The following is a 22,540-nucleotide window of genomic DNA, read 5'->3' on the forward strand; positions in this document are numbered from 1 at the left end:
ACTGATCACACATCCATACTAAATGATCTGTATTATAATAACCTTGTACCTGTGCTGCTTCGGTTCTCCTCCCGGACAACCAGCTGCACTTCGTAACTTTTTTTGGCAGGTCCCTGCTTACTAATCAAACTGGCGTAGTAGTTTCCACTGCTATTTAGCATGAGGTTTTTAACATGCCAAAATACAGATGAGTTCTTAGGGTGAACATGAAAAACATTTTCCTCGCTGCCCTGTTTATACTCAGCAACCTTCTTCTGGCCTGTTGTGTAGTGATGAATAATAAAATGGCTGCTTTCCGTGAGGCTGATGTTCGGCATAAATGTGAATTGAAGGGTGACGTTGCTGCCGAAGTTCCCCGTGACCCTCACCTGGTCGGACACTGTAAAAAGATCAAACGAGAGAAGTCTGTGATTAAGAAGATGTGATGCTAACATGCTATAAAATAATAGGATAGTTATTGTTATACACAGTATACATGTTTAACAACATGTTTAAATTCATAATGTATATTAAAAACCCAGCATTACCAGTGTCATCATATTTACATTTATAACTACTAACTAATCTGCATCGCTGTAAAGCTGATTCTACAGACATTTTATTTTTGGGATAAGGTAGTGAAAGTGAAAAGCACAAAATGACATCACAATGTTTCTGTTCTCTCTTCGTGGTCGGGCCTGAAGCAACAGCCTGAGAGCTCCCTGAGTGTCAGGGTTCGTTTTTGGTATTTGATATTGATCCTTTGCGTTCCTTGTGCTTTCCCACGTTCATTCTGTTTTCCGCTCTCTGCAGTGGGCGTGGCAGAGGACGGCTTGGTAGAGCGTGGCCGACACACCTGAACCCATTCCCATCTCCAGACTGCTTAAATTACTGTTCGCTGTGTCTTCAGTCCTCTGTCTTATTCTGATGATCTGCCACCTTCCAGTTTTCAGGTTGTATTTTTGTGTCATGAATGGTGGCTGTGTACTTTGATTTTGTATTTTGTTTGTTACTCCAGCCCGTCTTCCTTGGCTCCTTTTCTGGCTGTGGATTGTTTTGTTTTTGTTTTATCCTGACGTCCAGCCCGTCCCTCCACAGTGTTTTTCCATTGTTTTGTTTTTATTCTTTATTAAAGACAAACTTACTTTTTCATTTGTAACTCTTCAAACTCCACATCCAGACATCTCATCAGATATACAATTACCGGTATATAAAAATAAAACAAAAGTTGCACAGCCAATCCATTCAGTGCAGTCGGGAAAACACAGTCCTGTCCGAATATAAATGTAACTGAGCAAAGAATTAATAAATATAGTAGAAAGAAAGCAGTAAAAATCAAAAACCTCCATCGGCGGGAAATTTCTCAAAGCCTGATATAGTAGACAGCTTACCGTTTAACACCACGTGAGCTGCGGTGATCAAAACCAAGCCGAGAGGTTTTGAGACGATACTGCGAGCCATGGTAGTCGAGCAGGTCTTGTGAGGATGTCCCCAACGCTGCTGCTCACACCGATTCCTCTGAGCTTTGTGTGATGAATCATTCTCTCTGATATTTCCACTGAAGTTGCAGTTTTAGTGTCTGGCTGGAGGAAACTGTGACAGGAACTTGTGTTCACACAACTTTACCTAACTACACCTTCACAAGGCTGCAATGGAAGATTTAAAAGGGGGTGTTTGCTCATGGTGTGTGTGTGTGTGTGTGTGTGTTTATTTATTTATTTTGTGTGTTGGTGATGCATTGTGTACTCAGTTTTGTGTTGCTCAAAAATTCCCAACAAATGTGTTTAAATGCAAAAAATGTAATTAATAATTAAAAAACATCCCAGACATATTCCATCCCGTTGCTTTGGATAATCCAGATCAATGCGCAGTAAACGTTTTTTGGGGGGGGGGGGGGGGGTGATGAAAACATGGGCTGATGAACGCATGACAGAATATCACATAGATAAGACATCAATGGTGGCGCCATGAATGAAACAAAAAGCTGCAAAAGTACTTTCTTAGAAACATTGAATTCACTTTATGTTTGTGCCAGTCTGCAAGAATTTGTTAGAGTGTCCTAGAAGCTACCTCATAGGCTAGAAAGGTCGGAGTACTTCATCGTCAGTTCATTAAAATTGTATGACTCAACCCAATAAGCGTATTAATCTTAACCAGGGTGCCACGAATCACAGCTGAAAATGTAGATCTCTTTTTAACGCAGGCATGGCCTGGGAGTGGGGAGACATTCAGGGACATGCACTGCAACAGGAATCCCACTGCAGGCAGGTAGGCATGTGAATCCAGAACACAAAGATGCCTCAAGGGAACGCCTGGCTGCAGGGAAAAGGGGACGAGCAGGCAGACACACAAAACCAAGCACTGAAATGCTGACAATACAGCGAGCAGGCAGAGTGGATCTGGGGTGCATGTACTAGAAGACTGGTGTGGCTATTTTTGTTTTCCACTGCAGGCAGGCACAGGATGCCCCCTTTGGAGGGCGCTGTGTACCACAAGCATTCACCTGGTGCACCAGCTCTGAAAGCTTTGACCCATTTGGGTTCTGCTGTGGTTCTCTCGGTGGCAGCTTTGTTCAGCAGACACAGCTGCGGCTCTTTTCACTTATTATTCTTAAAAGCCTATTTTAATCCTCCTGTCATGTTCTGTCAGGATCAAATAGTGACCTTTTTATGTCACTGTACATTTCATCTGTGCATTTAAGCTTCATGTATTCTTCCTCCATTGGCATTTGAAAATTGATTTTGAATTATAAAAATTTTAAAAAAGCCAATGTTTATTAGATATAATCATATTTCCTGATTTGGTATGAATTTCCTTCGCTGCTATTTGCTGAAGAACACTCGTTGAAATAGTGTTTAGTTAAGCCTCATGCAGCAGCAGCAGAGACTGGAAGAAGCACAAACACACACACACACACACTGATGAGAAGAGCAGGAATATCCTTATCTCCATGGTAACTGAGAAACTGACTCTCCTATGAAATTCTGCACTGGCAAAACAATTACCAGGCAATCTGAATGGGAACCCCCTCACACCGCCCGCCATGACATGAAGCAACATGGTGTACGACTCCCCGTCACCCAACAGCAGACACACGCAGACCAGACTCCGTTCCCAATCACAGCGGTTTCAGTGTCGGCATCTTGATTCCGCTATACAGTCCATTTCATGGTTGTTGTCAGACATCAAATCAAGCTGTAAAAACCATCCATCCATCCATCCTCTTCCACTTATCCAAGGTCAAGTCGCAGAGGCAGAAAGCTAAGACGAGTTTCCCAGACATCTCCCCAGTTCATCCCGGTGGATGCTGAGATGATCCTAAACTAGATCAGATATAAAACCTGGGGGGGGGGGGGGGGGGTACAGGAAGAGATATTTAGAAATATATGGATATATTTTAGGTAATTGTGGATTTGGAATAAGAGTTCTGCATCATCTTACTTTGGGTTGATGCAGGATTTTGTTTTGGTATGTCCTGCCCTGGATATTTTTCAGTGGTTGTCATGGTTTTAGTGACAGTGTTGTTGCTGGGGGGGGGGGGTCTATGCATTCTGAGTGCTTTCTAGTTGCTGCTCATGTCCTGGCAACCAGGAAGACGCTGCTGTCACCGGTTGCGTTGGAGACAAAGGAAGTCTGCAGAAACCAAGCTGAGGCGCAAAGTGGAACGTGCGCACGCACGCACACAATTGGACTCTCAAGTATGGACTTGCATTTCCACGTCCACGCATTCGCTCTTTCACGGTCGCGCGCACGTTTCAAGCATGCTGCAGAAACGTGTTAGACGCACGTGCGCGCAGACCGGAGAAGCGTCGGAATAAACGCCAAATGCGCACAAATGCTTTTCACAGCAGTTACCGTGCGCGATGTCTGAACGCGCCGCCTACACTCACTCCCTACACAACAGCAGTAAAATAAAGGCTCGGGAGTCAGCAGGTGCCCACACACGCACACGCACACGCACACGCGCAGCGCGTGACAGAGTGGGAAACCGCATCCAATATGGCAGCTGTCACGGTTTCCAGCAGAGGTATTCCCCAATCCCCGGCTTCATCAGCGCGACATCCCACGAGGTCTCACGGCGCTGTTTAATTCCCAGCGCTTGGACAAGCCATGATGGACGGCTTAGAGACAGTGGTGAGGACAGCCATGATGGACGGCTTAGAGACAGTGGTGAGGACAGCCATGATGGACGGCTTAGAGACAGTGGTGAGGACAGCCATGATGGACGGCTCAGAGACAGTGGTGAGGACAGCCATGATGGACGGCTCAGAGACAGTGGTGAGGACAGCCATGATGGACGGCTTAGAGACAGTGTCTCTGAGGAAAAGACAGGAGGCGGAGCTAGAAGTGGAGGAGATGAAGATGCTGAGGTTCTCCTTGGGAGTGACCGGGTTGGACAGGATTAGAAATGAGACAATAAGAGGGACAGTGAAGGTTAGACTTTCTGGAGACAAGGTCAGAGAGGACAGACTTTGATCGTTTGGACACATCCAGAGGAGAGATGGGGACTATATCGGTAGAAGGATGCTGAGGATGGAGCTCCCAGGGAACAGGGCTAGAGGACGACCCAGGAGAAGATACATGGACGGAGTGAGGGAGGACATGAGAGTGGCTGGTGTTGAGGAGGACGATGCAAAGGACAGGGTGAAGTGGGGAAGGTTGATCTGCTGTGGGGGACACCTCGGGGGACAAACAGAACGTACAGTAACAGCAGTGTGTTTATTCCACTTCTCTACTGGAAACCTGAATCATGAAGCCCTTAAGGCAACTTCTCCTCTCCCACCGATCTGCCCTCTTTAGTCGGTAGCCGATACCCAAATGTGTTGAGCCGCCCCTCTCAATGCTCCCCCCCCCCCCCCATCCCGCCCTCCCCCACCAGCGATAGTCACATGTTGGTGCGTGGTGACCCGTCTCTCTCTCTCTCTCTCTCCTCGGCTTTGTGGCAGTCGCTCTCCCGTGCGCCTTGGAGACAGACGCTGAGCAAGGACGCGCAAAAACCCGACGCCGCGCTTCACTTCTTTAAGAACGCCTTTTTATTGGCTCTACTCCCATTTAAGATGTCTCTGGAAGCCGCTGATAAACGACACCCTGCCAGGAGGGTTATTTTTAGTCATGATCCACCGCAGTGATGAGTGTCTGAAAGCCGCGTCCGTGCTGCGTAAAAGGAGCCCCCGCTCGGTGATCAGCAAAACATGAAGTCAAGGCGAGATAAACTAAAGATCCCTTCTCTCACTCTCGAGTAAGTTTGTTTTCTCTTCTTCTTGAAATGAGATTAAATGACAATGTATACAATGTATATTTGCGTTTACTCAACTCAGTCCGCTTAAGTTTCAACCTGTAGTCTTTTTGTTGACATTGTTCATTTGCTTCTAAAGGTTTTGGTCAAAACGGTAGGATGGAAATAAAAAATAAAAAATAATAAATCCTCTTTGTCTCTATAACATTTAATTTAGGCTTCATTATTCCATCTACAGCTTCAGCTCTTGTATCCCAAAGACAGAGATGAGAGCCGCTACAGGTGCCTCCAGTCGCTTATCAGCAACACAGGTTTTCAACAGGTCTTCCCTGCCTGCCCAATGTTTGAACATATTTATGTGTAAATAAAGCGACTTCACTGTTTTTGCATAATTCTGGATCATCTCGTATCACGGACCAACGATGATCATGTGAGACTAAGCAGCTTGTGCTGTTTGTTTTTTAAGAGTTTGACTGTACCAAACGTTGAATGGTTTTAAATGCTTCCTCAGTGTCGTGCTTTTCATCGTCGTCCCGACTCCACGTTTCTTGCACCGATGACACGCTTCAGTCTTCCGGGAGAACAGATATTCATTTCAGCATTTGCTAACCCGTGAATTGTGTCTGCATCAAAGGACATGGCTGCATGTCTTATACCCGCCCACTCTTCCTCCACAGCAAATGAAGCCTTCTTCAGTGTGTGTGTGTGTGTGTGTGTGTGTGTGTGTGTGTGTGTGTGTTTGTTTTATGTGTGTGTGTGTGCAGGGGGTACCTGCTGCCCATTAGATGCTGATCCATAAGCTGTGGGAGCTCCCTGCTTATACTGTTGTCCATCTCCCTCCTCTGTGGACCTTCTCATATGTGCTGTTTTTTTTTCTTTTGTTTCATTTCGAGACATTTTAGAGATCCCCCCCCCCCCACATGGATGAGCTGGGAGGGGCCCAGGGTTTTGTTGGTGGCCGCACATCAGACGAGTTACTCGAAACACATTTTGTGACATATAGTTTTCAGGAGTGGAAAAAATGGCAAGCATGGCAACTGATAAGTCTGTTCTCAGTCTTGCTGCTGCATGTAGATTGTGCTTTGTGAGTGTTCAGGCACACGAGGTTCTAGAATACATTTGAGCAAGCTATTATGCCTTGTTTGTGGTTTTCTAAAACATCATTATTTGAAGGTATCAAAATTATGAGAAACATACCTCGGGAATAAGTAAATTCTTCTGAATGCCGTTCCTGTTGTTCATATTTGCATTAAAGGCTGTCGCTGGCTCATCGATGGCAGATTGTAGCTGCCATTGCATGCGATTTCAGAGACTTTTTTTAAAAAACGTGAACATCTGAGTGAATCAGAAATTCAACGTGAATGTCACCAATGAGTCAGCGTGAGATCTTCTACTCGGTTTACACTCTGAAGAGGATTGTGCGTGAAGCGCCAACCGAAGGGAAACGCAACATGGAAATGGCAAATGATTACTCACTCAAGCGGCTTCGGCTAACGGGCTAGTGGGAGAGAATGTGTCCAGACAAAATGCTGCATAATGAGCTGCATGTATTGTGACAACACAACAGAATGAGGAGTCTTTGTGCGAGACTTGTTTTTTTTCCCCGACATCATCCTCGCATTACTATGACAACACATTCATTAGAGCTTTGGTAGCGAGAACTGTGTTTGGCACTGAGAAGCCTCGGCAATAACTTAGACAATAGCGACACTGTTGAAGCCCTCAAGGCAGAGCTCGCATCTGAGCTCTGCTGCTGGGTCAGCAACGGGAAAGGTGTCAAACCCCAGGAGAGCTGAACAGGCATGGTTTTTGATGCTAAAATAAAATGTGAGAAAATGATTTCAAAATTCATATGGACTCAATCAGATGGTCGGTAAACATAGAGCTTCCTTTATTGTTTGTTGACACCCCACCCAGCTTTTAATTTCCTGTGGTGCAACAGATGAATTAGATGCACACAGTGTTTTAGGCCTCCAACCCAGTAATAAACGATGCTATCAGAGAGGCAGCAGCGTCACCCTGCAGGCAGCTGGAGAACAACGACCACAAATTTGTGTCCGACAGCGAGAAGAAGCCGTCCAACTTGAATCCTTGATTAAAATTCAGATGTTGTTGTCTGGTGACTGATGTCTGTGTGCCCGCTGATTTGCCCGAGTCAGGGCACTAATCTATACAAACGTGTCTTACCTTGCAGTCTGTCACCCACCTGCCAGAGCCCCACGCTGCTGAGCCCGTGTAGCCCATGCAGCCCCTGCAGCCCCTTGCAAACACTTCATCCCTGGAGGTAAGGCTGATCAATGCATCAGTTAGCCACAGTCTTATTAGACATACTAAAACTTCTATTCACGTTTGTGAATTGTTAGTTTATAGATTTTACAGTTTAAGTTCTTTAAAACAGTGAAATATGAACAGACACATGCAACACTTACACGTTTTTGTAAATGAATGTGCCTCTGGTTCAGAAGTGAAGACCTATCATTTATTACTTGCAACTAAGACTACAGTATGTGAGTTGCTTGGCAACGGTGCTTGGTGCTGTGGAGGCAGGTAACACTGCAAACAGAAGCGGCTGCATCCAGCATGTTTCTGGATGTGTGAACAGCGCTCGGCTGTCACACTATATTCTCCATACAGAAAATTAATTCAATTTTCTATTTTGGAAAATGAGCAAATGCCCAGTGGGCATATCTCTAAAATGCAGCCCTCATAAATTCCTTAAGCTGGTGTCACAATGTGGCAGATCACTCATTTTGCATTTCAAACCCTCCTGTTTTCGATCAACATGCAGATGCACATTTATTCTCTTACAGCAGATATTATATTAGTACGCTGATAAATAAATGACGACTGTGTTATTTCTTTTGTTCTCAAAATAATTAAAATGCATTCAGATAATACATTCGGTGGCTTCAGTATATGTGAACACTATCGATAATATTGTGCAGTGGAATGTACCACTGTTTAAAGTTTTTCAAAGATTCTCCTCACCACCAAACCCCTCATGGTTTAACCCAAAATATAACGCTGCTTTCATGTTCTGTAGGAAATAGTTTTACGGTCTGAGCGACGAAAGTGATAAACATGACGAGTACAGATATTTGAATGTTTAATTATATTTGTCGTGAAAACTAACTTTTGACCAAATTGTCTGCAGGTTTATACGGTAACCAAATATTAAATGTTACAATGGGGAAGCAGATAACGTAAAGCCATGCCACTGAATCATATCATAACGTTTAATTATCAGCCGGCATGATATTTTATTTTACTCCTTATCAATAGTTGTATCACCGTTCCCAGGGCTTAACCATTGTAGAGATTTCACCGTGATGATGGCCTCTAGATTCCAGTGGTGCAACTTCACAAATTGTGCAGGGAAATTATTACCTTTGCTTGACCTATCACTATTTTTATTTTTAATAAAATTATCAAAATACTCTTTTAGTGTTCCTATGTGCTTGAAACTCTAATTTAAATGTCTTTTTTTTTTTTTTTTTTTAAATTCTCCCATAATTCAAATGTCATCAAAATGCGCTAAAGATTTGTGACTATCTTTCCGACAAACAAACAAACATTTGCATAACTTCAACTTTCATTGCTGCTTGGGCCTGGGAGCAATGTTCCCTAATACACTTTATTTTAAACGCACTTTACATTTGAAAGCAAATCTCAAAGTGCACAATAGCATAAAAATAAATAACATTAAAAAAAAGCGATAATAGAAGTGTTAAATGAATTTTTACGTGTTTATGTTGTTTTTAATTTATGTTGGATTTTTGTTTGTGCGCAACGTAGATTTTCGCTGCGCGAAGACCGTATCAGCTGTGCGTAATTACGCACAGGGGAACGTTGCCCGGGAGTCACAGATGTTTTTTGCAGGGCGCGAGGTAGCGAAGGGAACGAGCGGTACTTGAATGCAGCATCATGCCTCACGCGGAGACGCGTGCGCAGCCAGACGTCGCTGTTAGGTCAGAGTCGAACCCGCCGCTGCCGTGCCGTGAGGTTCTCGGTTCCGGTCCCGGTCCGAACAATCCGCGGTGGGTGAGATGATTCAGGCCGAGGCCCGCGGCCGGACAGCCGACCGGAGGACGTGACCGCTGGGCCGCGCGAATCAGGAAAAACTCGGCGTGACAAAGGAAACGGCCACGGAGACGATGGTGGGCAGAGCGGCGGCGGGATTCTCCTCCTCGAACCCAGAGCCAGTGTCAGGAGACCTCCATTAACTTTTGTGTGAAGAAAACCCCCTTTCGGCATGTCGGATCCGAGCCAGTGGTCTGCGGTGCCGAACCCAAATAAGTCCAATGTTGTTCCGGAAGTGCTGGCGAAGCGTTCAAAAAGGTAGCGACATGTAAAACGCAGGCTCACACTGGTTTAGCTGTGTATTTGTATTTGTATGTGTATTTGTATTTTTTTTTTTTGCATGGGGGTGTTTTTAGTACTTTTATTTAATCGATCAATGCACAAATTAGTTAAAGGCAATCAAACTGTTCAACATATCGCAGTAAAAACGGTTGCATGTTACTTCACTTCAAAACCAGAGGATTACAAAACGCACGCACACGCGCACGCGCACACACACACTGAGGGCTTTGGACATCTGTGGCTCAGCCTTGACTGTTGACAAAGAGTTTTCTCATTATATACTTAAACTTCATGTGACGTCATGCTGCTCTGTGTGATGCATTTGTCTCGCAAATCAGAGTTGCAGATACAAAACCCATTTCTCAAGACAGAAATAATCTTAGAGCTCAGAGGACAAAGAAATCTCAGCCCCTTCTTGGGTCTAATCTTAATCCGTGCCAGACTATGGTTTGTGTATTTTTTGTTTTGTTTGTTGATTGCATAAATTCTCAAGTGTCGTTAGTATTTTCAGAAACCGAGTTGCTGCATCGCCTGGATTGATTGATTGATGGATAAATGAATTTCTCTGTCGTTCACTTTAAAATAAACAACCACTGCGACTCGGTTCATACCACGAATGGTTTTGCTGGTTGGGACGGCACCGGATGCGATTGTCTCGCAGATCACGAGTCGTTGAATAAATATTATGCTCGTCTTTGTCCTCCAGCTGTCGCAGCAGCAACAGAAAGAATCTCGGCGTCGGGACGCCGTCTCCCACGCTGTCACGGCCGCTCTCGCCCCTGTCGCTGCACACTGGTAAGATCCTCTTGCTGATGCCAGGTTAATCTGTAATCCCAGGAATTACCGACCAGAAGCATGGTTTAAATGCAGATTGAGATATTCGCCCCCCCCCCCCCCCCCAAAAGCTTTGCACAAACGCAACTTGAGTTGCATTGATCGGTGGATGGTGATGACATCATAGCGGGTTGCGTTTCTGCAGCACAGAAGTAAATCTGCAAAGCGTGATATCAGAGGGCTAATTCTCGAGGTGATTGCTCTTCCTTTGTAGGCGTGATGTCATTCGTCTTAGAATATTTCCGCATCCTTGTTATTATTACAGCTGCGGCCGGTAACCATAGTGACGCCGTCTCTCCTCTTTCAGCTGCGAGCAGCCCTCTGGACAGCCCCCGAAATGTGTCGACCGGCACCTGCCTCAACTTTCCTTTTGCTCGAAGGTACGTGATTTGCAGCTCGCCTGACATCTAAAGCGTTGCATCCCGGCGATATGTTCCATTTAAAGAATCGCTATGTGGGTGAATTCGTAGGTTTGTATTTTCGGAAAAACAACTTTTGAGTTTTCTTGGACGTGGAAATAAGAAGAAGAGGACTTTCTGCCTGACAGCAACAACAGCAGCATCTTCACAGCCATTAAAAGGACCGTCGTCCTCTTTGGGATGCTGCTATAATGAAACTCCGGTCGAGGTTCCAGAAGGGTTCGGTGTTCGTATAAAATTACAGGAACTACGTACCACATCTGGACTGAGTTTATTCTGACATCTCAAAGCCGAATGAACCAAATTCAAATACACAAACTAGTTCAATCACACAAGCGTTTCCCTGTGACTGTGTGTGTGTGTGTGTGTGTGTGTGTGTGTGTGTGTGCGCGTGCGTGTGTGCGTGTGTGGAGGCGCTGCAGAGAAACGGCAGCGAGGTGACTCAGCCTGGCGCGTTCGCACCTCTGCTAGGTCTCCTACAGCCAACTCCTCCCTGGCAAGATGACAGTAGAGTTAGATCCAGGGTTACCCCCCCCCCCCCCCCCCCAAGCCCACTTGTGCATCGTTCAACCCGGTTGCCATGGCAATGTGCTCGTCTCGCTCCAGGCGGCTGTAGCCTACAATTGTGAGGTGGCACCTTGAACACGCACAGGAAGGCTCTCTTTTGTTTTGCGTGCTTCCTTGTTTTTTTTTTTTTTTTCTGCCTGACAAGTACGATAAAACTTAACCTTCAGGTTTGGTAAGCATCTATTCTTTTTTTTTTTTTTCCTTTTTACGAAAATTGGAGGATGAAAGACGTTCATGGAGGGAAGTGAGGTTTGTTTCTGTTACGTAAACTACATCTTTGAATTAATTTGGCTCCCTGGCTGCTCCTTCTATCTGAGTGTATTAAAACTGGCAAAGGAACGAGCTAATCCCTCGGCTGAATGTCGGAGTTCGTGGGATGACCTGTAACTGAAACCGTGTTCTTTGCCTTTCCCTTCTCTCTTTGCTGCTGTCGTGATCTCAGTCACCTGGCTCGCGCCGACAGGTAGCTCTTTCATATATATATTTAGCTTTTTTTAAATCTTGTGTGTTTTAGAATTTTTCATGAAGGTATAGTATACGACAGAGCTGTATCAAATATATAGAGAACCTTTTTGGCTATAATATTTAAAAACGCACACATATTTTATGCTCTCATAGTCCCAGAACTTCTCTGTCGGCTGTTGTATAAAGAGTTTTGAATATAAAATGGCAACTAATTCCGGTGCATGTCCATTTCTCTCAGGGCCGAGGGCCGGAGATGGTCCCTGGCATCCCTCCCGTCTTCTGGCTATGGAACCAACCCGCCGAGCTCCACTGTCTCTGTAAGTCGTCCCCTCTGCTTTGGTTCGTCCGTCTCCAGTCATTGTTGGAAGTAATAGCCACAGTCCGTGCATTTAAATGAGGATATAAAGTGTGTGTAAAACAAAATATAGATATAAAAAACTTGTGCAGCTGCAGGAGACTCTTCATTGGCCCCCGCTGCCCTCGTTATCCTGCGGCATTAGAGACCAACTAGATGTGGCCCCCTTCAGTACAAATATCACTCGCATCTCTCGGGTCAATGATAGCAGTGATGCATTATTTCCCACAATGCACCCTGGCCTGGCGAGCAAGTCAATGTAACATTTGGAAGAAATAAACATCGTGCTACTCGAGGGATTTGTTTTTATTTATTTCTTTTGGCCCCACAGTCATCCTCATCCTCCCAGGAACGCCTCCACCAGCTTCCCTACCAACCGACGCAAGACGAGCTGCACTTCCTCTTCAAGCATTTCCGCAGCACCGACAGCACGACCGACGAGGACGGGCGGCCCTCGACGGTCGTACGACCTCGGTCGCGGAGCCTCAGGTGGGTGGATCCATTAGAACGAAGTCCGGCCACGCATTAGATTGTTTTCTTTAGTAACACTGTGTGGTCTGGGACCCGATGGATACGATGCTAAATGGCGTTCGCCGCGCCCGGAGGGCCCAACCCGCCTTGCGATGAGGATCGTGCAGAACCAGTTCAGTTGGCTTGTCTATCCCGCTAACAAGTCCCACTGTCCTCCTAGTGTTGTGTCATAATTAGTTACACAAACGTGACCTGACATTCCCCTAACAACAGTAATGTGGTTTTGCGTATTTAATTGACTTGGCTGCTTGTGACCTCGTCGGTATCTGTCAGAACAAAATGCTGCACAAACTGAATTCTACCTTCTTAAGTGTCTTTTGGCGTCGTTCACTGCAGGATGGAAGACGATGAAATAATACAAAGTAAATCTAAATCAAATGAGCCTTAACATCTGCTTACAATCAAGGTATATTCGGTTATATTCCATGTTTGATAGTATAATTTCATCTTTGTTGTGGAAAACATTTTTTTTAAATCTTTGTGGAGTTCTTCTCGTGCAGTGCCTGTTTTATTTTTTGCATTATTCATGAGTCCCCAGTCTCGCTGTGTAATGACAGACTGTCAGAAGACAATATGCGTATGCATCAGAATGACCGGCAAACACATCTGAAGGTGCCGCTTGTGACGCCCAAGTGCTCTGTGTTCTGGCACCATGGCGTGCCGTGCGTGGGGCGCGTCACCTAATGGAGCGCCTCGGGGGATCTGGCGGCTCGACTGTAGGACGGGGCTGGAATGACCTGATGCAGAGAGCTCATCTTTAAAAGACTCAAGGAGCCTGTTTGCATGGGACAGGTTGTCCCTCCGTCTGTTTGAGGAAGGTGTTTTCAGCAAATGACGAAGAACAAACATCTGTTGGTCTCTCAAGTGAAGGACATCAAGCCTGAAGTTTAATGTGGTTTACAATTTGTTGCATTTTGACAGGTAGAGATCAAAAATCAAACTGCGGATGGCGATACAAATGTATAAAAAAATAAAAAGAACCCTGTAATTTTAAACTGCATTTATTATTCTCTTAAAATATGCAACCTTATTATTCTCCTTCCCGTCTCAGTCCCGGCCGATCGAGCGTCTCCTTCGATAATGAAATCGTCATGATGAACCACGTTTACAAAGAACGCTTTCCAAAGGTACGCAAAGTGCGGCGAGAATGTTAAAGCAGCCGAAAGAATTACTTGAGACGTGTCGAAATGACAAAAAGTCCGTAGCTGTTTGTGCTTTAACGGTTTGCGTTCGATGCTTTCCTGCGTGTGGTTGTGTGGGTGCAGGCCACGGCCCAGATGGAGGAGCGCTTGTTTGAGATCGTCACCCACTGCTCTCCGGAAAGCTCGCTCCCTTTGTCTGACGGGGTGCTGGGCTTCATCCAGCACCAGCTTGTGGAGTTGGTCAGAGACTGTCTGGATAAGTCCCAGACGGGCCTGGTTACCTCCCGCTACTTCGCGGAGCTGCAGGAGAAGCTGGAGAAGCTGTTTCACGAGGTGAGGGGGTTAATGAGCTGCTGGACCTTCCACTCCAATTCTTCATGTTCTCCGTGGGACGGCGTTGAAACGGAAATGTCGATTGGTCCGCTGAAACGTCCCGACTGAGAGTTGCTTTTTTTTCCTGTCACGGAGCTTATCGGTGTTGTGATCAAATGTTTCTATAGCAACCTGTTCTGTTCTTCTCGGCGAGCGGGTCGGACAGACGGCGTGGCCAACGCTCTGTACCTCCAGCTGAACTGATAAGTCTGTTCTCATGCAGTGGAACAAATTCTGTCACACGCACAAGCTTAAACGCTTTGTCAGCGTTGAAATGACATCTTAGTCACGTAAACTGGATGCGGCTCCTTGTTTGTGGCTTTTTTTAATATATTTTCAATTCAGCCCTTCTTTTATTTTGTTTTGTTTCAGTGTTAAATTTTGATTTATGTGATTCTGAAAGGGGCGGGGGGGGGGAGAGTCATGGTACGCGGCGGACAAAATGATTAAATCTTGTTTTTCTATCTGAATTGTGTTTATTACATAAAGAACGTGACCTGTTTTATTTATTTATTTTGCTTCTGCTCCTCTTCTGTTTTCCAGGCCTATGAACGCTCTGAAAGTGAAGAGGTAACAGTCATCATCCAGCTGGTGAGGAAGATCCTCATCATCATCTCCCGGCCCGCTCGCCTGCTGGAGTGTCTGGTAAGCTGAGGAAGGGCAAAGTCCAAATGAACTCGCTGCGTTTACAAGAAGTAGAAATCCGTTCATGTCGAAACTTTCTTAGAATGCAGATTTGTCGCCAGTATAAAATAAAAGCAAGAGCACGTTGCACTTGAATGTTTTTTTGGCGTCAGCCGCTCCACCTGGAATTAACTCTCATTGCTGATCACAGGAGTTTGACCCCGAGGAGTTTTATCACCTACTCGAGGCGGCAGAGGGTCACGCCAAGGCTGGCCAGGGAATCAAGACGGACATCCCGCGGTACATCATCAGCCAGCTGGGTTTGACGCGGGATCTCCTGGAAGGTGAGACTCTGAAGCCTTACACATTAAAAATGTCCGATGGTTGAATAGAACATCCGTTTCAACTCTTTCGGTGTGTCTCTCCCCCTCCCTCTCTTACATTCTCCAGACATGGTGCAGCTCGAACAGTACGATGCCAGTCCTTTGATGTCGGTCGACCCAGACGCTAATTTGGAGGTGAACTGGTGCTTTTGTTGCTACCTTTTACTGCATGTGTGGTCTGAGATTAAATGTTTAATAGATGTCTAATGCTGCCCCTTGTTTTATTTATTTTGTTAGCCGTGCTAAATCCTCAGAGGGTGTGATGTGGTGCTTTCCTTCGACCCATTTTAGTTTGAATGGGTCCCATAAATATTTTAAATCACTTTGTGTTTCATTTGGATTCTGTTTGCGTTAAAAGAAGCAAAGAAACCCGAACTGTAGTTTGCAGAGCGCAGTTGATGGGATAGTAGCTTAAAGAAAATACCGAAGTCAATCAAGTTTTAGTCATATTGGCCCAAATTCTGAATCATTTTCTCATTTTGGCTTCCTCCCTGCAGACTAAGGCTCCTCAGACCCCGACACCGACTCGGAGGAAACCTCTGGAGAGTGACTTTGAAGCGATCAAACTCATCAGTAATGGAGCTTATGGGTGAGAGGAAAGGCTTCACGCCGTCTTCTCCTTTTCTTGAAGTGTATTCTGAACACAATAGGTTCTAATGAGGCTTGTGTAATTTTTTTGTTGCATAGGGCTGTATATCTGGTCCGCCACAAGGAGACCCGCCAGCGGTTTGCCATGAAGAAAATAAACCGTCAGAACCTGGTCCTGAGGAACCAGATCCAGCAGGCTTTCGTGGAGCGAGACATCCTTACCTTCGCTGAGAACCCCTTCGTGGTCTCCATGTTCTGCTCCTTTGAGACGCGGCGGCATCTCTGCATGGTTATGGAGTATGTTGAAGGTAAAACAGAGACGGTGAAGACCTATCGCATTAGGTCGCATTGATGAATGTAGAGTCGAGTTTGAAGCCGTCGCGGTGCCAACGGGTCCGTTTGTCATTTAGGTGGAGATTGCGCCAACCTGCTGAAGAACATGGGCCCCCTGCCCGTGGAAATGACGAGGCTGTACTTTGCCGAAACCATCCTGGCCTTGGAGTACCTTCACAACTACGGTATCGTGCATCGGGATCTCAAACCCGACAAGTGAGAATGCAAACCGTTGCGCGAAATGAGCGCCGTCTGAAACGGTTCCGACCCGAGGCTCTGCCTCGCTTCGCCGACTCGTTAACTCAAACGTCACACATGCGCGTCCTGTCTTTGTTGTTTTACAACCAAACAGCTTGTTGATCACATCGATGGGGCACATCAAGCTGACAGACTTTGGACTTTCTAAAATCGGCCTGATGAACATGACCACCAACCTGTACGAGGGTCACGTGGAGAAAGACACCAGGGAGTTTGTTGACAAACAGGCAAGTCCACTTTCGGTGCTGCGGTGTTTTGTCTTTTTGCATTCAGCACCAAAATGGCAGCGGGTTTCCTTCTGTTCCTTTAACCTGTGGCGGTTTTGGTGCTGCAGGTGTGCGGCACTCCGGAGTACATCGCCCCAGAGGTGATCCTCAGGCAAGGCTACGGGAGGCCAGTGGACTGGTGGGCGATGGGGATCATCCTGTACGAGTTCCTGGTCGGCTGTGTTCCGTTCTTCGGAGACACCCCCGAAGAGCTTTTTGGACAAGTTGTCAGTGGTGAGCGCTACACTATAGACTTTCCCATTCTTCATTACTGTAAATAAATGATTTGCAGCCTTTTATCTCTTCAACATAGTTTGTTTCATTGGAACTCTCTCCGGGTTTTCTTTCTGACCCGAACACAGATAAGATGTGGACACACCTTGTTTGTTTTAGTACAAACATCTGACTTCTGTGTTGTTGGCAGATGAAATCGTTTGGCCCGAGGAAGATGATGCGTTGCCAGCTGATGCTCAAGATCTGATTACCCGCTTGCTCAGACAGAGTCCTTTAGACCGACTCGGAACCGGTACTGCCGCTTGACCCACTCTGTTGCTCGCTGTTACTGAAAAATCAGGATGTTGTTCTTGAAGTGACAGCTTTTAATACTCAATCCAGAATTTGATTGGTTGGGGAACTGTTGCAGGCGGAGCCTCGGAGGTCAAACCGCATCCCTTCTTCCTGGGTATCGACTGGAACGGACTCCTGAGGCAGAAAGCGGAATTCATCCCTCAGCTGGAGGAGGAGGACGACACCAGCTACTTTGACAGTAGGCCGTCGGAGATTATGTGAAATTTTGTTTCATGTATTTTCTATCTGTTTTCTTTCGTGTGAATTTCTCTGAGTGTCTCGCACCCTTTTCCATTTTCAGCACGTTCAGAACGCTACCATCATTTGGCGTCTGACGAGGACGAGGAAACCAATGATGAAGAGTCTTCCTTGGAAATCAGACAGTTTGCATCCTGGTCCAATCGATTTAGCAAGGTAAGGGCTCGACCCGATTGAAGACGGGAGCTTTTGGGGGGGGGTTTGAAATGATGGTTTGATTTGTTTTACACTTTTTTGAAAGGTTTACTCAAATATAGAGGCACAATTTCAGTTTCAACATGAAACGTTTTCTGACACCGTCGAGCTGTGTCGTGCCGGAGAGATTAGATTGGCGTGCTGATCCGCTGGGGCGAGCCTGCCCTGTCTCAGGACCACATTGTACCTCAGGAGGAAGAGCTTGCAAAGGTTTTCAAGCCCTCTAGATTCCTTGGTCTAAAATGTAAACTAAATACACTTGTCCTGTTAAAATCTTTTCCACATCAGGTCGTTTACTCCCACTGTGGTTTTGGCAGCAGATTTCTTTTTCGCTGAACATGCGATTGATTAGATGCCTGTTTGCTCGGGTTTCTCTTGAAAACATGAAAGTCTAAAAGTTCCATGCAAGATGGTTGTTTGTCGCTATTGACTAGCGACAAATGTGGCCGGATTTGCAGGACGGAACACAGGAAAAGGCAAAAATCATAGAAAATACATGTTTATTGTCTTAAAGTGCACGAGAATCGCACGGCTCTGTTTGTTCAGCCTGTTCTGGGATGTCCTTAGGTTTACAGCAGCACAGAACATCTGGCCACGCCGTCCAACCTGAGCTTCTCCTCTGACCGCAGCCACAGCGAGGAGAAGGAGGAGCGCGTGGACGTGGGCGGTCCCTCCCCAAGCCCGGCAGAGGGCAGCGTGGAGCGCAGACATGCCGGACGCATGGCCAGGTAGGCGGGGCTAACGTATCTTACTCCTATCCTTTCACTCCTCTGATTTGTAGTTCTTTGCATGAAATGAAGGGTTAACCGCTCCATTAAGGAATCTCTTCTATCCGTGTAAAAGCAACATGCGATCACTCCCTTGTGTCGGCTGTTTGTTTTGCATTGTAGCCTTCGCCCTCGGGCCTCCTCCAGCTCCTCCCAGTCTGAAAGGAGCTCCAGCCCTCTGGTGATGAGCAGCACCCACAGCCTGGAGGCGATGCCCCGCTTCGCCCTCTCCACGGACGATGAAGGTACGGTAATCAAAACCGATCGTGCTACCAAATCCAACCTTTCCGTTCGTGACATTACAACCAGGCGTCTGTGTTTCCTGTAGCTGAGGTGGTGGTTTCAAACCTACGGAGGATCAGAATTAGAAGCAACAGCACCGGAGCCAAACACTCGTCTCCCAAAGACCCGGCTGGCCCCCGACGCTTCGGAAACCAACTGGAGACGCCAGACAGGCAGAGGCTTCCCTGTGGGGGGAAGGTTTCCAAGTCGGCGTCGGTCTCGGCTCTCTCTCTCATCATCACTCCAGGTACAGATCTTGTCATTTCAATCATGGAAGTAAAACAAGCCTGTATTTAGAATGTAATAATGAAAGTACCCGAACTCCACCTGAGACTCCTGAATATGTTGTGTGTGTATATCGGGTGCATGTTTATAGCTATGCTTACTACTAGTGCTCCTCTTCGTTTCAGACGACTCGCATGTCGGCCTGCAGCCCAGCCCGATCTCCAACCCGTCGTCCCGAGACTCGTCCCCGAACCGGGACCTGTCCCTCAGCCTGGGCAGCCTGAGGCCTCCCATCGTCATCCACACCTCGGGGAAGAAGTACGGCTTCACCCTGCAGGCCATCCGTGTCTACATGGGCGACAGCGATGTCTACACTGTGCATCACATGGTGTCGGTGAGTGCGCCCCCCCCCCCCCCCCCCAGAGGGGCCACGTGTTATTGAATGCTCTGACACTCTTCATTGCTGTTGGGACAGAGCGTGGAGGAGGGTAGCCCAGCTCATAAGGCGGGCCTCTGCTCCGGAGACCTCATCACCCACGTGAACGGCGAGTCCGTCCAAGGCCTGGTCCACCCTGAGATGATCGAGCTGCTTCTGAAGGTGCTCGTTCGGTCTGATGAGATCGATTTTAAAACTGCGCAGGATTGGATCCGGGCACGAATTGAACATTATCTGCTCCTGTTTTTTTTTTTTAAATGTTCAGAGTGGCAGCAAGGTGACCCTCCAGACTATTGCGCTGGAGAACACCTCCATCAAAGTGGGTCCGGCACGGAAGACCAAAAACAAAGGCAAGATGGCGCGTCGCAGCAAGAAAAGTAAGAGGAGGGACAATTACGACAGGTGAGGAGTCCGTGTTGCGCTTTGTTGTTTATTTACACGACAAATGATCGCCATCAAAACCTGCTGGGTCTTGGGGATGCTCACATTTTATATATATATATATTTAAACTCATTTTCTCTTCTTCCAGGCGACGAAGCATCTTGAAGAAACTATCGAAGCAAAGCACAGCAATGCACAGCAGTCGCAGCTTCTCCTCAGGTCTCCACCACTCGGTTTCCTCCAGCGAGAGTCTCCCGGGGTCGCCGACGCACAGCCTGTCTCCGGGCCCTTCCACGCCCTGCCGAAGCCCCGCCCCCGACCAGCGGACCTTCGGTGAGATCAGTGTGGTGTAACAGCACATTTATATAGTTGTAAAAGGCAATATTTTTTAACATTGACTTTCTTCTGCTTCCCAGAAAATAGTTCTCCTCAGAGCACCTCCCCCTGCTCCAGTTCTCCCAGTTCCCCAGCGGCACACATCCGGCCCAGCTCTCTCCACGGCCTCGGCTCCAAACTCGCCGCCCAGCGCTACACGAAGGTCGGCCGCCGGAAGTCGACCAGCAACATCCCTCCTTCCCCCCTGGCCTGCAACTCCTCCGCCCAGCCTCTTTCTCCACAGCGCTCTCCCTCTCCTCTCTCGGCTTTCGCCAAAACGCTTCACAGCTACCATGGCAAAACGCTGTCCCCGCCCACCATCGTTAGACACGTCGTGCGGCCCCGCAGCGCCGAGCCGCCTCGCTCCCCTCTGCTGAAGAGGGTGCAGTCGGCCGAGAAGCTGTCTGGAATGTTTCACGGCGATAAGAAATCGTACACGTCTTGCAGGCACACGCTGGAAGTGCCGTTTTACAGCGAGGGGGACATGCTGGGGGATTCTGAGGCGGAGGGGGCTTCAGGAGGCTCCTACATCGGGGCTGATCACGGTAGGCTGGGAGGGTACATCAGCGGCAAGAGAATAAGGGACTCTGGGCTTGAGCAGTCGGAGCAGCTGGTGGTGATGAGAAAGCTGAACCTATCGGAGCGGCGGGATTCCTTTAAGAAGCAGGAGGCGGTGCAGGAGGTGAGCTTTGACGACCCAGACGAGAAAACCAGCACCGCACTGACGCCCACAGCCCCGGGACTCCAAGCACAGCAGCAGCAGCAGCAGCAGAGGACGGCCTGGAATGCCTCGCGACCCCAGACCAGTGAGGAAGTGGATCTGGAAGCGCCGGCGGTGACGAGGTTCACGTTGGTGCCTCAGATTGCCGTGCAGGGCTCCACCGAGAGCGAGCAGGACGAGTGGGAGCCGTGTTCGGATGAAGAGGAGACCGATGACAAACCTGAGCTGGAGGTGGGACCCTCTTCTTCTCAGGCGGGACGTCCTCCCACCGGTCCTCAGCCTGGACCATCCACAGAGTGCAGAGAGGAAACGCCACCAAAAGGCGTCTGAGAAACGGACTCACCGCTCCATGTATTCGGCTGTACCCGTATCTTTTTTTATTTTTATTTTTTTGTGAATTTATTCACAAACTTTTTTGTCCGAGACCGAGCGGAGAAGATTTTACTTGAATTTTGTATTTGTAAATAGTTGCCAAAAAGGCAGCGCGGACGTTCGGGGTCTTATTTATTACTCTTGTAAACTATGATTGCGTTTACCTACAGAGAAAGAGGGAAGTTCTCATTGGTCAAAGAAAATTGACTCCTCCCTCTCCTCCTCCATAAAATGTACTGTTATGTCTTTTGACTTTTTTTTAAATAAATGCTTATTTTTTAAATAGCCGCGGCAGTAGATGGAGCGCTGTAGCCTTGAAGGACCAAAAGGTACGAGAATTCTTTTTAGCTGAACTTGTGGTTCTCATTGTAATTTTAAATCGGATCATCGCAGCTTCCGGTTGTATGTTGCAATGCTGCTATTATCTTGATCTCCGTAAACACAACAATGAGCTGCGTTTCACACTGTGAGCAACATGGTGGTTGTCTCTCATTTATTGTCAGCCAATTTTTTGCCTTTTTAATAGCACGCCATTCTACACGCGTCAAATAGCAGCGGGAACTTTGGAATTCTTATATTTTACAAAGCTGGTGTTCATGAAACGATCACCTTTGTGAGGACAGAAGTAGCGTTGAAGCACAGTGACAGAAAACACCAAGATCTGTGTTTCTTTGTCACATTTGTAGTATATATATATATATATAAAAAAAAATTTAATCTAGAATTACTTCCTCTGACTTGTTTTATGATTGTTCGGTGTGAGTTCATGGTCAAAACAGTCCGTCCTCTAAATGGTGGCACCAGCCAATGCAGGTTGTTAACGCACATTGATGCAGTCCAAGTGTGACCTCGAGAACAATCCCTTATGAAATCGATTTGTGCTGTGATGTTAGTGCAGTGTTTGGTGACGGAGGCGTCGGTTGTAGTTCTCAATAGGAGTGTTTATTTTTTTTTCCACCTGGTATCTTGGTAACCTCTCGTGGGAATAATGAAGTTGTTCGTTGGTGTGGTTTTCTCACTTGGTGTGATGGCGTCACAATCGAGGCGTTATCAATTAGGTTCTTCCAGCGAACATCTGGAATCGGTCTCACTCTAAAAGCTTGTTCTACACAAAGCAACAAAAAATATCAGAGTAGCAGAATCAAAATGTGATTTTTCTTATTACAAAATAAGTTTTTTTTTTGTACCTGATGTATTTTTGGAGTTTAATTTCCCTCAACACAAAAGCATGTACGAGACACCATGC

At 46.8% G+C, this 22,540-nt stretch overlaps 1 protein-coding gene across 1 annotated transcript; it reads left to right on the forward strand.

Moving 5' to 3' along the window:
* The first annotated feature begins 5,171 nt into the window (after positions 1-5,171).
* On the forward strand, positions 5,172-21,252 carry mast3b (microtubule associated serine/threonine kinase 3b). Its single transcript, XM_068743491.1, has 28 exons — positions 5,172-5,218; positions 7,410-7,499; positions 10,284-10,372; positions 10,719-10,791; positions 11,840-11,860; positions 12,101-12,179; positions 12,549-12,706; positions 13,800-13,875; positions 14,014-14,223; positions 14,806-14,907; positions 15,098-15,230; positions 15,337-15,404; positions 15,767-15,858; positions 15,957-16,165; positions 16,268-16,406; positions 16,543-16,675; positions 16,783-16,948; positions 17,139-17,240; positions 17,358-17,480; positions 17,583-17,695; positions 18,302-18,462; positions 18,625-18,746; positions 18,830-19,030; positions 19,194-19,402; positions 19,484-19,606; positions 19,710-19,846; positions 19,975-20,159; positions 20,243-21,252. The coding sequence occupies exons 1-28, from the start codon at positions 5,172-5,174 to the stop codon at positions 21,250-21,252; spliced, it is 4,371 nt and encodes a 1,456-aa protein (XP_068599592.1).
* The last annotated feature ends 1,288 nt before the right edge of the window (positions 21,253-22,540 follow it).

The sequence above is a fragment of the Brachionichthys hirsutus genome, chromosome 9 (assembly GCF_040956055.1).
Source record: "Brachionichthys hirsutus isolate HB-005 chromosome 9, CSIRO-AGI_Bhir_v1, whole genome shotgun sequence".
Classification (NCBI taxonomy): Eukaryota; Metazoa; Chordata; class Actinopteri; order Lophiiformes; family Brachionichthyidae; genus Brachionichthys; species Brachionichthys hirsutus.

Excerpts from the sequence above, each read along its gene's own strand:
- mast3b (XM_068743491.1), top strand. The coding sequence starts at position 5,172 with ATGAAGTCAAGGCGAGATAAACTAAAGATCCCTTCTCTCACTCTCGA. Across the intron at positions 13,876-14,013 it reads ACAAAGAACGCTTTCCAAAG|GCCACGGCCCAGATGGAGGA; the intron begins GTACGCAAAGTG and ends GTGTGGGTGCAG. Across the intron at positions 14,908-15,097 it reads CTCGCCTGCTGGAGTGTCTG|GAGTTTGACCCCGAGGAGTT; the intron begins GTAAGCTGAGGA and ends TGCTGATCACAG.